This window comes from Gorilla gorilla, chromosome 23 (genome assembly GCF_029281585.2).
Source record: "Gorilla gorilla gorilla isolate KB3781 chromosome 23, NHGRI_mGorGor1-v2.1_pri, whole genome shotgun sequence".
Taxonomy (NCBI): Eukaryota; Metazoa; Chordata; class Mammalia; order Primates; family Hominidae; genus Gorilla; species Gorilla gorilla.
The window spans coordinates 24,016,352-24,032,882 of NC_086018.1; the positions used below are offsets into that span (position 1 = coordinate 24,016,352).

General features: G+C 43.0%; 1 protein-coding gene across 4 annotated transcripts in view; it reads left to right on the top strand.

Moving 5' to 3' along the window:
- Nucleotides 1-16,531, top strand: part of MYO18B (myosin XVIIIB) — a 315,850-nt gene that overhangs the window by 255,180 nt on the left and 44,139 nt on the right. For all 4 annotated transcript variants that reach the window (XM_055374078.1, XM_055374073.2, XM_055374079.2 and 1 more), the window contains exons 41-42: nt 6,653-6,697; nt 8,109-8,246. In XM_055374078.1, coding sequence (XP_055230053.1) covers nt 6,653-6,697; nt 8,109-8,246 — 183 coding nt within the window. The remainder of the gene's footprint in view (nt 1-6,652; nt 6,698-8,108; nt 8,247-16,531) is intronic.

Below are 16,531 nucleotides of genomic sequence, written 5' to 3' on the forward strand. Positions count from 1 at the left end.
TAATGGTTACTTTCTGCGTGACCTTGGACAAGTTATTCAACCTCTCTGAGCCTCCGTCTCTTTGAGTCTAAGATGGGTTAATAATAAGAAGCAAGTGAAAAAGTATGGCTTCCTAGCACATTACCTTGCACATAGTAGGGGCTCAATGAGAATCATCATCAATTGCATTCATTCATTCATTTGATAAAGTCTTACTGAGCACCTGTTGCATGTGAGATGCTGTGTTAAGTGCTTGTTTTATTCCACTTGCTTCTTGTTATTGTTATTCTCCCTCTTACAGATGAAGAGAGGTTGAATAACTTGCCTGAAGTCAGGCAGAAATGAATGTTTGGAACTGTGTCTAAAGCCCAGATTGGTTGAATTGCTGAGGAAGAGAGAGGGAGAAGAGCCTAGGGGTGGTCCTGCTTTTATCAAACCTGCATTCTGATGGTGGTGTGTGTGTGTGTGTGTGTGTGTGTGTGTGTCCAAAAATAAAGTGCACAGATTGATAAATAAAACATGAGAATACAATTGGAGTTACGAGGGCAGAGAACATGGTGCTATGATGAAGAGCAGGATAGGCAGATGTAGCCTCCCAGAGAGGAAAAAAAAAAAAAACACAAAGGAAGGAAAAAAGAAAGTATGGGGCTCCTTGTTAAAAAATTATTTAAGATTTCAAGACAGTGACAGAAGAGCATTAAACCAAAATGCAGGCCCTTCTGGGCATGGGTCGCAAGCCCCTGAAGCCAGCCCTGACCCCAGGGTGGTTCTTAGGGAGCATTTCCTAATTCTCAGCAGGCCTTGATCCTAATATGTTGACTTAGAACTTGGATTTGAAGTGGAAACACAGTGTAGACTTCAGTAATATCATAGAAGTGGGGAAACTGGGGGAAAAAATTGCCCATGAAGTCTCAACACATTTCAAAGAATTAATATTGTATAAAGCATGTTCTCTGATCACAGTGCAATTAAATTGGTTATAAACAATGAAAAGAAGTATTTGTGTTGCTAGGCTGTAAATCCACCGTCCATAGCAGAACCCCCAGCTCCTGCCCAGGCCCCAGTCTATAGTCTCCCACTTGCTAACAGCTCCATGCTACACTTCACTCCTAATTTCCTCATCACCCTGGGGTAAGAGGTTTGGATTAGAGCCTGAGGGACTGGTTCGAGGTACTTCTCCAAACAGAGTTCTCAATTATAATAAATTCAAAGCCAACCCAGGAGAGAAACACACGCACACACACACACACACACACACACACACACACGAGAGAGAGAGAGAGAGAGAGAGAGAGAGAGAGAGAGATGCTTCAGCTGCAGGTGAGGTTCTTTGAGAGACTTGTTCAAATTACAAAAAGTCACATTTCCCCATGTTGGGAATTAGATCTGAGCATAACAGGCCTTCCAGGCTGGAAACGTGGCTACGTGCTCAGAAAGCCAGGTAGCCTATGTGGCAGCATTTAAACGTGTGCTCTCCTGCACTAGAGCCCTGCATTGTAACTTGCACTGTGGCATCAACCTCCTTAGATTAATGGAGAAATGCTTTAAGCCAGTCACCCAGGCCTGGCGTATGCTCATTATTCTTGGAGGGAGGAATGTGCTGGCTGACACAGCCCTGTCTATTCATGGCCCAGGGGCTGCGGCTGCTCTGTCTGTCACCTTGGCTAGGGGGTAAAGGGGTTTGGGCGAGATGTAGAGAGGTCAGTGAATGACCTCTTACTCTTGGGTCAGCTGAAAGTGCATAAGTACCAGCTGGCCCAATCTGAGATGAATGCTCTGAAAAAAGAGTCCTCAGTTGCTTTGTTTAGTGTAAGTTGGACATTTTCCAATGTACATCCTTTTATAACCTGACTAAAATTAGGCTGCAGTAGGACCAGTGGAAAGATCTGGGTCTAACCAAAGATTCTGGTTGCTACTGAGGGCATGCTTCTGAGTTAATTTATTCATGAGTGGACCCAGGCTCTGTCCAAACTGTAAAGTTTCTTGCTACCTAGTAGGACAGTCATTGGAACTTCCAACAGCTCTTTTCCTGCAACTTTTTTACTTTCTAGTTTGTCCCCTGTGAGTAATGAATGTGCTCCAGGCCAGGGAGAACAGCTTAAAGCATTCCTATTAATCTGAGAAGGTTGATGCTGCAGTTCAAGTTGCAAAGCAAGGCCTTACTACCATATAACACCTGTTTAAATGAGGCTGCATAGACCACCTGGCTTTCCTTCTAGCCCATATATCCAGCTAGTAGGATTCACAGAGAGTCAGGGCTCCAAACTACTTTATCTATTCCAGCATTACAGGAAATAATGATAATTGTAACAATAGGTACCTTTTCTTGAGAAATTACTTTGTGCAGGTACTATGCTACCTGTTTGGCATATGTTATCCTCAAAACAACTCTCTGAGGCTCCTACCATTATTCTTCCCAGTTTGCAGATGAAGAAACTGAGAAGTCAAGAAAATTGCCCCAATCCATGCAGTAAGTGATGAAGCCATGGTCTGATGTCCAGGCTGACCCCATAGCCTAAACTGCTAATGGCCAAGCCTTGCTGTCATGTCAAATGTAACCTACTTCCTCCTTTCCCTTGTCAAGGTCTCTGTTCTCTGCCCAGTAACTGCCCTGTCATTAAGGAGAACTTGTGTCTGTCACTGTGAGATGGGGCCAGTGAATTTACATGTTACTTCCCAGGCAACATTTGCATTTAGACTGGAATTGTCTGGCAAAGACTGACCCTAAAGAAGTACAGCTGAAGACATTGAATTAATTATCTTGCTCATCATCAACACCCTGTTTACAAATTCCTGGCACAAGTTCAAGTTCTTCTTCTCTCTCCTCCTCCCCCTCCTCCCCCTCTTCCCCCTCCTCCCCCTCCTCCCCCTCCTCCCCCTCTTCCCCCTCCTTCCCCTACCCCCCTCCTCTCCCTCCCCCTCTTTCCCCTCTTCCTCTTCCCCCTCCTCCTCCTCTTCCTCCTTTCTCCTCCTCCTCTTCCTCCTTTCTCCTCCTCCTCTTCCTCCTTTCTCCTCCTTCTCCTTCTCTTCCTCCTCCTCCTCCTCCTTTCCCCTCCTTCTCCTTCTCCTCCTCCTTCTCCATCTTCTTCTCCTCTCACTCTGTCACCCAGGCTGGAGTGCAATGACATGATCTTGGCTCACTGCAACCTCTGCCTCCCAGGTTCAAGCGATTCTTCTGCCTCAGCCTCCCGAGTAGCTGGGACTACAGGTGCACGCCACCACACCCGACTAATTTTTGTATTTTTAGTAGAGACAGGGTTTCACCATATTGGCTAGGCTGGTCTCGAACTCCTGACCTCGTGATCTGCCCTCCTCACCTCCCAAAGTGCTGGGATTACAGGCATGAGCCACCATGCCTGGCCAAGTTCTTTTTTTAAAAAGCCACTTGCACCAAGGGGAGAGAAAACCACTGACCGCATGTCAGGAGATGAGGGTCCCAGACAGCTGTACCACCAAATGAATCAGGACCATGGACAGGTCATCTGCCCTTTGGGCCCCTGCCCACTCAGCAGAAAACAATGAATGGAAACCTTATGTGTTGGGACAGGGGGTACAGTAGGGAACAAGCAGACATGGAATTGCCTTGTGGGGCTTGTAGCCCAGAGACACTTTCTTCACATGGTAAAAGGGCCAATGTGTTTCAAACGTCCTCCTTATTGTAGAATTCCTTTTTTATACCAAAGCTAACTCATGTACAAAATTCTAGCTTAGGATGGAGTGCAGCCATCCTCTGATTGGAGTGACAGAGGAAGGTTTTGGGCTAAGCCTTCCTCCTAGGTCTCTCTTCTTGACCCCTTGGTAGCCACACTTTTCATGGGGTCTCCCAGAACTCGAGGGCTCCATGCACCATGGTATACAAACTCAAGTACTTTCCAGGACCAATAACCTGTGACTTATATGCAGTCTATATGGTAGTGAGTTCTGCCCATGTGGTTTAATACTTCTCAGGAGCAGACAGTACAAAGCTCCCCACTGCTTCTGCCTGAAAGCCTTTTTTTTTTTTTTTTAAATCTCCTGTCCCGAAGGCTTCATTGCGGATCATCTCATGATAGAGGTGTTAGGTGCCTTCAGCATTTGTTCGTACAATAAACGTGAGCTGTAGTTCCCAGAAGCTCTTAATTCAGCCTCCTTATTTTAAACATACTCGCATTTTTTGGAGACCATCTCAAATGGTAGGAAGCATGGGGTCCAGGTCAGATATCACACTTGGTATGGACAGTATTTCATCATGAATGAACAAACAGACCACCTGGTGGGTTTTGACTTCAGCGTTAGATATTCTGTGCAAGTTTAGTGAAACAGGTTCATGGGCAAAAGCAACCAGTGTGCAGATACTATAAAAATGTAGGATTAATAAGCAGCTATACTTCCATCTTTTTTATTTGTCCTTGTGGCTAGTTCTTTTCCAGATCAGAAGCTTAGGAGGAGCTAGTAAGGATTGCTGATAATCTTAGGCTCTTATAAGATTGTCCCTTTAGATTCTTCACTGTTTTTTTTTCTCCCACATTGTGACACTGTGATTAAGGGTGTAACAGTAGTTAGCAGTGCAGTGTTGGGTCATGCCTGCTGTCTGCTTCTTCCTTGTATAAACTATTGGCCTAGTAAATGCAGATCTTCCTGTTAAGGTAGAAAAAGCATTGAGATTAGCTACTGTAATAGAGTCTGGCAGAAACTGAAAGACAAACTCTAAATGAAGAGAGCTTAACAAAAGGACTATTTACAAAGGTGTGAGGAAGCCCCAAGGTATAGATGGCGCAGCACCTAGGGAATAGCAGCAACTGAGAGCAGTAACTCCTGCAAGGTCTGAAGGGAGAAAAAGAGGGTGCAATTGCTGGAATCCAGAAAGAAAGAGAGTGAGAGAGAAGCCTGATAGGAGGAGCTCTGGCCTTTGGTTGAGAGCTGGAGCCAACACAAGGAAAGGCAGTAGAGAGAAATCCAGAAATCCAGGACAATAAGTAACTTCAGCTTCCCTCTCTTCCCTCCTTCCTGTCAACTGTCAGTTGCATTCCCTATTGGCTGAGTCCAAGAGAAAGCCATGGGATAGGGAACCCATTGATGTTGTCCATACAGATCAGCCCCCTGTATGCACAGAGTGGGTCAGAGAGCAGGAGCATGTGGAAGAGTAAGGAGATGAGAAGATGCCCAGCATGATTAGACATCAAGGAGGGAATGGGTCTCTAGTGCTGGGGAAGAGCCCTTTGGAAGAGGGTGAATCTGAATGCCGAGTCCACCCGTGGGGCTGGTACTCATGGAGTCAGCCAGGGTAAATAGTAAACAAGAACTAACACCAGCGTGTGCTTTGATTAGCTATTGGGCTATAAAGACTTTCCTGAGTGCTGGATTCAAGTAAAGATTGGTGTTTAGTCAAAGTAGGTGAGGAAGTACTCAAAATGTAAGTGAATGGGTGACTGTGTTCCAATAAAACTTTTTCCCTGTACAGAAACATATTCCCTTGTTTTGGGGATTAGAGTGTGAACATCTTTGGGGACCATTATTCTGCCTCCTACAAGGCCATTCACAAAAGCTGCTTTTGTTCCACTGCAGAGTCTTTTTCTTTAAAAGGGCTAGATAGTAAATATTTAGCCTTTTCATGCCATGTTGTCTTTGTTGCACTACTATTATGGTGCAAAAACAATCACAGACAAAAATCTCTATTTATAAAAATAAATGGTAGGCTAGAATTGGCCCATGGCTGTTGTTTACTGACTTTTCTTCTGTTGGATTCACCAAGCAATGTCTGAGAACTTCTGGTCTGGCTGAGCTTTGGGGCTGAAGGATGAATAAGACTTGTTCTTGGTCCAGAAGGGATGTTGGTCACTGCCTGGACAAATGCATGTAAATAGAAGCCCCCAGGGTGACAGGCTTTTGAGGGTGGGAGCCAAGGAGCAGCAGGTGCAGCTTTTAGAGGAAACAGCTTGATCTTCTAAAAGAGGAATTGTCCAGATTACAGCAGAGAATACTGAGAAGCCCCAGCCTGACGATCCAGATTAAAATGATGTCCTAGGTGTCTGAGGTTTGCGGTTTGGCTGTCTGCACCCACCCACTGAACAATTGCATGCTGATTAGGAGCATGAGCTTAACAGGCCTGGGATCAAAAGCTGTGTGACTTAGACAAGTATGTCAGGTTCCTAATCTCTAAAATGGAGACACATGGGGTAGGTAGATGAGATTGTGTGGGTAGCATATTTGTTGAATGGAGGGATGCTCTCTAAAGAACAGCTACCATCGTAATTAGTATTGGAGTTTCCCACAATGCCCTGGGAAGCTGCCCTGCTCCATGTCTGATTTGCTAGCACTCACAAAGAACATACAGCTAATGCCTTGCTTGTTAGCAATAACAGTGCTATTAATAATAGCAGTACTAGTTGTACTAAAACAAGAGTAGCGGTAATGGTTGCTACCACTTGATTAGCACTATCTATTTGCCGGGAACCATGCTGAGATCTTTACAAGGGTTATCTCACTTACTCTGCTCCACAACAGAGCCCCATTATTTGCCACATTTTAGGAAGGAAGAAAGGAAGCTCAGGGAAGGCAAGTGACTTCCCTGAGATGACACAGGGGCAAAGGTTGGAAGTGGGATTCACACTCATATCTGTCTAACGTCAATAACCATGTTTCCAAGCCCCTGGCAGCATGAGGATAACACACTCTTTCTTGTGCTTCTTGCTAGTGTCCAGACGGCAGTGGATTGTGGCAGCAGTGGCCGAAAAGAGATGTAAGTTAACCCCAAGTAGAACTGAGCAGCTCACAAGGGTGAGCCCCTGGCTCTCTCTGTCCAGTTTGCAGAGGGAACATCCATGTCCACTTGGAGAATTATCAGTGATGCCCATGAGACTAATGCCTTCATGGTCATAACATATAGCACTAGGAACATCATATTGAACTGCCCTAGTTCTTTTAGACAGAAAGAAGCCTATGCCTTCTCATGCTACTGTCCTCAGACACCTTCAGTGGCTCCCTATTGCCCCAGAACAGACTTTTTACACTGATGTTTGTATTCTGCACATTCAGACCCTTGCTTTCCCCTCCAACTGTGATTTCTGGTTTCCATATTGTTTATGCCCTGACCTTTATGACCTCCGTACCTATGTGTACATGATTCCTTCCACCCAAAATTCCTTTCTTCAGTCCCTGCGTGGCCAAACCCTAACCTTCAAAGAAGATGTAGCTCAACTTTCACTACTTGATGTCTTTCCTTAGGCCTCCAAGAAGTAAATCAAGGCTCCCTCTTTGAAAGAAAAAATTATTAATGCTTTATAGAGGCACAGAGGGTAGGTTTTATTAGAACCTACCGTTACTAATACTTTATAGAGGGACAGAGAGCAGGTTCTAGTAAAACCTACCCTCTGTCCCTCTATAAAACATTAATAAGTTTTAAAAAAATTATTGTTATTTATAGAGATGGGGTCTTGAGGACAGGGTCAGTGTTAAGTTCATGTGGACAAGAACTGGTGCTTGGCATAAATATAGCATCCTATTAAAAAACTATATATTATAATATATATACACATACACACATATACATAATATTAATAAACAAATATACACACATACATATACACACACATATACATAATGTTGAATGAGTATATCAACTTACGTGGTCTCATTGAGGACCTATGACGACCCCCTCTCTTTCTGTGCTGCTTTCAGAATCAGGGGACATAAAAGTAGAGTCCCTGTTTTAAAGATGATCCAGATAAGGTAAGGAAGGAGTTAAGACCTTCACACTTGATATATTCCTTGAACATATCAAATTCAATGCCAAACTTTACTCCTAAATTGGAGAGACCTCAACATTTGTAGTGGAGTGTGTATCTCCCCAAAGAAGAGTGCCATGATTAATAGCATGGGCATTGGAATAAAAAGGAACAGGGTTTGCATCCCAATTTCATCATTGACCAGCTGGGTGACCTTGGCCGAGATCCAAATTGGCCTCTCCAAATCTCAGTAATTCCATCTGTGTAACTGTGACAGCCCTGGCTCCTACCTCTCTGGGATGGTGAGTGAGGTTATGCAGGTGTATCACTTAGCACAATGCCTGGCTTATGCTATGGGTGAATATCTAATTATTGCTGTTACTGTGGTTGTCATTGTGCTGATGGTGTCCTGCAATCTTATTCTAGGGATAACGTCTCCATCCTCAGCTCCCAGCCAGAGGGCAGCCTGCAGTCCTGGTTGAGCTGTACTCTGTCCCTGGCCACAGATACTATGAGGACTCCTTCTCGACAGTCAGCCACCAGCAGCCGCATCCTCAGCCCCAGGTAAGAGTATCTCCTTGCTGCCTCTGGATGGCTAATAGCTTGAAGAATCTCAGACTTTGAAAGTTGTTGTTCAAGTCTTTCATTTTCTCTGGCATAGGCAAGAACAAGCATGGTCCTGAAAGTCTGAGGTATAACTCTGCCACTTCCTAGGTGTGTGACTTTAGGCAGATCCTTTACCCTCTCTGAGCTTCTACTTCCTCATCTGCAATACATGGAATATAATTTTATTTACTGATCCAAATGGTTGAAGCAATGAAGACCTAATGCAGTCCTCTCCAGAGCATGGTTTTCCAGATTTTTAAATAGCAGAGGGTGAACATTTTAAAAAATAGTAATAGTTGTTATAGTTGCCTTCTACTTAAGGCACATCATACTCTTTTTTCCAATTTATGGGTAATTACAGGTTTAAAAAATTTTTAATAAACATATTCGCTTAAGTTTTTTTAATGGAAAGTCATTATAAAGAAATTGGGCCAGATGATTTATCACCTGGAGATTTTAGCTTTATTCGAATTTTAGCTTTATTTTTAATTTTATAATTTCCTTACCACAGAAAGGGATGAATTCAGGTGTGGCCTGATATGGGAGCCTCACAAATCTACAGAACTGCCAACAACAACCGCCTCCAATAAATGGGCCTTTGGATTCACCCTTAGTTGCACAATTTCTATCATCCATCTTCCCTCTTGCTTTTCAGCTCCATTTCTCTGAGCTCACTTGGTTTCCCTTTTCAAGGGTGGCCCTCTTGTAATTAGGAGTTAATGGCCATAGGTCAGAAATTATGGATTAAGATATGCATAATTAAGATGAGATGCTCACAGTTTTTGTGAACAGAAGGCCCAATATGATAAGACTGGAAAAATCACAGACTCACGGAGCAAACCCAGACAACCCCTTCCTGACTCAAAACGTGTTTGCTTTGATGCAGGGGTTGTCTTTACAAAAAGAAGGGAGTGGGAGTTTATGCTAAACTTTTGGGCATATTTGGCAAATGGCAAATGTCTGGTGCATGTCTGCAGATAATCTTAGGCTGAAAGACTTGATGTAGAAAATATCAAAGACAGGCTCCAAGAATGGGTTGCTTCTGGGGAGCTAATTAAAGCAAGATTATCTGATTACTGCTCTTAATTAAAAACAAAGGCCTGTATGAGAAGGGAATTATGTCCTCTGTGAACTCCAAACTATGAGGACTTTATCTCTTCTGAAAACTAAATACCTTTGCTTCAGCCTGTCTGCCAGTGGCAGCAGGAGAATTGGAGGCAGCCAGAGAAGAATGTGAATGCTCATTAACATAATAACCAAGTTTCATAATTCTAATTATATTAGGGTGGATAATAAGGATCCTAACAGATGAATTGCAGCCTAACCTAAGTTGTTTGGCACCTGTTTGAATGGGAGATGGTAGGGTATTATGGTTTCGGTGCAGGATCTGAAGTCAGAGCTGGATTCCAATTCTTTTTTTTTTTTTTTCATTTGCTATACATGTTTAAGATATAATTGGCAATTATCCAATAACAAAAAGTAGGCAGTTTTTACATTGTAATGGCCTGTTGAAAAGTTTTAGAATTGTTATTCTATACAGAGATTCATCTTTAATCAGTGTTCTGGCTGCTTCCAAATTCACTGAATTCTCTAGCACTGGATTAGAAAGCATAATCTATAGGAAAACGTATACAATGTATAGTTTTTAAAGTCAACGTTTTTAGAACAACAAGACAAACCAGTACATATAACTTTCAATAAACATTTATCAAATGCTTACTATGTATGGACCCGGACATAGATTAAAAAATAATATTCCAATTCTTTATTTGCATATCTGCAGCTGTGAGATTTTGGGCAAGCTGCTTAACTTCTCTGTTCATGTTTCCTCCTGAGTAAATCATGATTGTTGTCAGGGGTAATGTGGTCATGCACAAGCCACTCTTTACTCAGAGCCTGGCACCTAGAAAGAGCCACAAAAAATTAGCCATTTTTATCAGCAGCAGTAACTATTTGATGCCTGGAGGAATCCCAGGAGATAGACTTCACTGTCTATCTTCATGTTACGGAAGAGAAATCAGACTCAGAGAAGGGGGAGCAACTGATCCATGCATAGATGGTCTTACAGCTCCTGCAGCGGCCCCTCGGGCAAGGTGGATCTTCAGCATCTCCCAGAGAGCCCTATCCAGAGTCTCTTTCCCTTTTCTCTTCCCTTTCCCCTTCCAAGTTCTTGGGCATGTTCAGCTGCTGTTTGGAGTGAAAGTGCTTGCACCAAGAACAGGGAGGGGGCAGGAGGCAAGGGAGATACTTACACATCTGTAAGAAGGGATTTCTTGTCTGTCTTCCTCATGGCCACATCCCCAGGGCTGGCTCACAGTTGGTGCTCAATAAATGTTTGTTGAATGAATAACTGACCAGAACATCAAGGCTGGAGCAGAAATATTAATTGTATTTGGTCACAGCTCAGCATTAATTGTGGCGCAGAGAGGGTTGGTAGTTCACTAATAGCACAAAGTAGGTAAGTGGAAGAGCCAGAGTTTGAACCTAGGTTGGAATCCCACCAAAGCCTCTATTTTATTTGCCGTGCTACCACAGCTCTCTGACATTCATCCGGGAGGTAGATCACTCACCTGGTAAAGTTTACTGGAAAAATCTGACCTCTGTTTATTAGGACTAAAACTGCCTAAGGATTATTATTCAACCTTCAATGTTCAGCCAAGACAAAGTGCTACTGAGCACCAGATCCTATGACATTAAGCCCTAAAAATTATGAACCCCTTCCTTTGAATATGTTTACAGCTTGAGAACTCAAGGCATTCTGAGTTGCAAAGGACCGCTGGGATTATCTAGCCCAACTTGCTCAGTATATAGATGGGAAAACCTGAGGTCTGCAGAGGGAAATATCTTATCCAAATTTATGGTATGAACTGACACAGAGTACAGGTGTCTTGACTTCTAGCTCTTTTTAATTGCACAAGCAATCTATGAATACTTCTCTCAAAGAACTTAAAATATATCAGAAGGCTGAAATCCCCTTGGCCACCACTGCAGTCTTAAGCTTCCTTCTCAGGAGGATCCATCATCTTCAGTTTGGTGTATATCCTTCTCTATCTTTTTCTATATGTATATATCGTAAACATATACATGTACTTGTGGCAAATATATAGCATATTTGTGGGATTTTTTAAAACATAAATTATATAATTACATGTAATGCTTTTCATAAATTTGTACGATATACTTCTTTCCCTCAGCAATACATCTTGGAGATCTTTCCTTACCAGTATGCATAAGTTCATCTCATTCTTTGTAATTCCTGCACAAGCTGCCATGCTTTATTTAACTATAGTGTCTTTATTTCACTTTTAGGTGCTTTCCAGATATTTGATATTAACTTGTCAAGCTTTGAAAAACACACATCCTTATAAACATGGGTAAATGATTCTCTGGATCAAAGGGCATTTGCATTTTAAACTCTAATGGATATGAGTGTCCTTTCTGCTAGGAGACTGTATCATAGTAGAGAACAGGACTCCTATTTATACCCGCTCCCATATTACCTGGTGCGTGGGAAGACCCAATAAATGAGCCTCTTGGATATATCCCATTTGACTGAGAAAGAAGGTCACTCTAAAAACAGAAGAGAGGGAGAAAGCAGTCTTCTGCCAACAAAATAAAAGCATTCCCCACATTATTTATAAGGGGACGTCAACTCAAGAGAAATACACCTAAAGCGTTATGATTTACAGCCTAGGAATCATGCTGCTGCCGCTGATAAGTGCAAGCGCTTCTGGAGACGAAGACACTAAATTACCTTTGTGGCCACAGAGAGGGAGTTTATGGGCTGGATGGTGGCAGTCACACTTTGTTCAGGAGTTTCTCTTAACATCTGGCCGCAAGTGGTGCCTGGGCTGTCCAGGGTCTGGCATGCTTACGTCAGTCCCTGCTGCATGCCTGGCCTCTCCTTCTCGCCCTCCTTCCACTGCTCTGTGGATGAGAGTGCGAGGGCAGTGAGGCTCTCCCAACTTCTTCTTACCCTTACAACACACTGGGCTTCCTAAGCAGGATCTAAGCCTCATTTCTTTCTAGATCCTCACCCCAAGCCCAATAAAACCCTAGCCATGGTCACTCATCCTGTTCTGCAAGGTCCACATGCTGACAGGCATGACGACCTAGCTGTAGAGACTGCCAAGGTATTGTCATCGGGCAGTCGCTGTTCTCATTTCCTGGGCAATTATTCCAAACCATCCTGACTTCCCTCTGATCTCTCCCCATCACTCTCAGGAGGTACCTCCACTTCTGTTTCATTCAAAGTAAAATAATAATGGCTTTAACTTCTGCTGTGATGTATATGCATTCATCTCTATCTGCCCCCATATTCCCTCTGGTCTCAGAAGATGAGGTCCAGTCCTGCCCTGTCTGAAGCTAATTGGGATCCAGGTCTTCTTTCTCCCTAAAACACTCTGATTCATCTAGTGTCACCTCTGTCTCTTGTGTCCTCAACTTTCCTTGTTTCAGTTCTTCCCCCAGAGGTTATAAACAGCTGAGGTCCTCCCCATCCTAACCATGTCCTCGTCCATCACCCTGCTGTCCTATTGAGTTACTGTTTTTCCTTCCTTTTGATTCGAGCTTCTCAGACGTGTTGTTAATAGGTACCATCTTCACTTACTCCACATTCATGCCTCAATTTACTACAGCCCAGAGACTGCCCTGCCACTCCATTGAAACCTTTCTCACTGTGTCAGCAGCTTCCAGAGACACAAATCAGGGGACATTCTCTAGTCTTTATATTTTCCTGGACTTTTCCCCACTGTTGAACATTTCATGGAACTCTATCTGCTTGGCCTTGACAAGATTTCTGTTCCTTGGTTCTCCTCAAACTGCTCTTCCCTGGTCTTTGCCTCACGACCTTATCTCCAAATGCAGGGTTCACAGGTTACTGCCCTCACCTGGCTGATTCTCTCTCCACCTGATAGCAGGCAATTCTCCTTTTGTGATTTTGGCTCTGCAGCTTTCAGCAGGTGACCCCCAAATACAGATGAACGTCTTTATATTCTCCCAAGTGTTAAATTTATGTATGTTATCTTATTGTCTATACTGATCACCAACCAGGTATCTCCCTGATGTTTTAACTCAGCATGCCCAAGAGGAAACTCATCCTGCCCCACCAGCCCTGTGTTATCAGGATCATTGAGTGGTTCTGTCACTCATAAAGCACCACGTTGGAGCCCTTGTTATCTTAGGTTATCATTCCCCTCTCTCATCCCCATATTCAACGAATCCGTAGGTCTTGTATTCTACCCCCCACCCAAACAAATACTCTTTCTGCTTCTCTCTATCCCCCACTGCCAACACCTTTAAGTCAAGCTACCATAATTGTGCTCCTAGACTCTGGCAAAAACCTTTCAACTCCACCCTCCTTTAGTCCATCCTCTATACTTTAGCCAGTTTGATTTCTCTAAAAGGAAAATCTGGTTTCAGTGGCTCCTCATTGCCTACAGCAGGGGTCCGAGAGTGCAGGTTGAGGGCAGAAGCATGTGGTGGGCTCAGAGAGTTCAACAGGGCCTGACCAGCGGGCCTGGAAAACATACTTCAAGAAAGTAAAGGGTAGATCTGTTTTCTAATACAACCTCTCCTTTACTAGTTCCTGACTATGAGCAAGTTACAGTCTCCGAGTCTCAGCCCCTCCACCATTAAATAGACTTTAATAATATTCTCTTTGCAGAGCTGAAGAATTAACAACTGTAGCAAATTAGCACCCTAGAGTGCTCATTGGAAGGCCTGCCACCAAGTTGGTGTTTAATAAGCAGAAACTCCCTTCCATCCTCTGTCCTTCATCCCAGAGCAGGCCAGGTAATGCTGCTGTGCCAAAGGCATGGATGCTGACAGGCAGGACTAGGGAAAACTAGGACTGGGTGCTCCACATACCAGAGATTGCAGAAGTGGGCTAAACTCACAGCAGAAAACCATGAGCACAACAGAAAACCTCTTGGCAGTGAAAGTGGAGTTTTGGTGAGCTCAGTTTTAAATATGTTAAACTTCGTGTGTTTGGGGACATCCAAAGAGAATTGTCCAGAAGCTTTTTAAACTCTGACCTGGAGCCCTAAGGAGATGCCAAGAAACCTCTGCGTAATGTTAGGATTCTTATGAGTGTAGGTGACATAAAACCCATCAACCTGGCCAGAGTAAGAAGTAGCATTTATTGTTTCCTGTAGCTGGGAAACCAAAAAGGAAAATCTAGCTTCAGGCATTACTAGATCCAGGAATTCAAAAATGATCATGGGGATTTGGTTCCCCACCAACCTCTCTGCTCTGCTGTCTTCTATGTTGGTTTCCTTCTGGGGCAACAAGATGGCGGCCAACAGCTCCAAACTCATGCCTGCACCATTCTGAGTCCAGTAGTAAAGAGAATTTCTCTCTTCTTCACAGTTTTCACAAAAAATGCAAGCCTGAGTGAGCCCGAACCAGTCAGAACGGACAAGGGGACTGAAGGAGCCCCTTACCTTTGGCCTAAGTCAGTCTTCTCACCTGGCTCTTGGAAATTCCCACCAAACCATGAGAACATGAAGGGAGGAGGGGTTCCCCAAAGGACAATGAAGGGCCTTACCTGAAGCAGGAGAATGAAACTTGGTGGATGAAAACTATAAGCATAGAAAATGTTTTCCACCAAGGGGGAAGCTGAATGAACTACACGAATGGGCAAGACTATGAAGAGAAAGAATGGTGGGGAGGAAGGAAACTTATTAGAGTGTTTGGGGTCCCCATTCAGTAACCTTGGGAAATCCAACTAAAATGGTGTCTCCTGATCAGAGACTTTATTTATCCCTAAATTTCAATGGCCAATCTATCATCACATAATTAGTGATGCTGTGCTTTGAATTTATTACCAAGCCTGGCTTTCTGCTGTTGCTATTGGACTTGTACCATATTGCAGTGTGAGCATGGAGATTATTGTATAAATTATTCTCACTCACATAATCATCGTGATTTTAATTACTGTGTAATCTTTGCTAATTACTGTTGTATGTATCATTTGCTTTGGTGCCGATTTAACACAACTGCTTTTCGTTTGGCTAAAAGATGGCATTACAACTTTTCCTTTTTGCAGGGGAAAATTTGCTTTCTGTAAACATTTGCAGCCCCAAACTCTTGGCTTGCAGTTCTTGGTTTAAAAAGAAAGATCCAGACCCTACCACCAGCCCTGTTTGTTTTTATTTGGGATAAGGCTGGCTTGAACAAGTAAAAAGGTCTAAATTACACAGTATTGTCTTTAAAAAAAAAAGTTGTGTTACTTTCAAAGAAGGGCAATTACTCTACTACAGACAGGAAGCCAAAGATGGGTCATGTGAGGGCTGCTTAAATGATGAGATAAGACTCGCTTGTAATTAGTTCATTAATTATGGATATGTGAATAAATGGTACTTAGCTTTAAAAAACAGCTCGTTCCCAAAGTGGGGTAAGCATCTGATGCTAATCTTATTTCAATAGTACATTTATTTATTGGTCTCGGCATTCTTAGAACTGGAGCTCAGGATAATTTTAATCCATCCTGGAAATACTTAATGAATGGGCCTCTCGTGAATATGGTTTTATGTCTTCCTAGGACATAAGGAGTCTTTTTAGTTTTATCAGTATTAGGAAGATTAGTGGAAAAGATTTTGAAACTGAATGCACAGAAATATTAAATGCAAACACATTAACCATGGACCAAAGGCCTGAGCAAGTGAAAACAGGTGAAGTCTGAATGTAGACACAGGATTTATCCTTAGGACCCAAATCCCTCTCAGACAGGTATTTATAGGAAGGAAGGCTGTTTCCTGTCTAGAACTCGAGGTCTTGGATGGTAGGTCTGTGGACCTTTTAGAAAATTTGAGGTTCACCTAAGCTGCAAGTTTGTAGAAAACTATTTGGATACATCATTGATGGTTCAGAACATTCTTTTAAAATCTGTGGTTCTCTGATTAAGCTAAGGTTTTGTTACACAGATTTACCATTGAAATATATATACAGGAAAGTGGATCTGGAGGAAATTTTCAAAAAATTGATCATACCTAATTAATTTGTAATTACTAACAAAATCAAGACTGGACCATTACAGTGCCCCTACAACTTCGTTGTGCCCATTCAAGCCACCACCTCCTCCTTCCTCAAAGAAACCCACCATCCTGACTTCTAACACTGTATATTAGATATGCCCCTTTTTGAACTGTGTAAATGGAAGCATCCAATATGTCCTCTTTTGTGTCTGGCCTCTTTCTTTCGATATTATGTTTTCAAGATGCATCTACACTGTTGCATGTAGC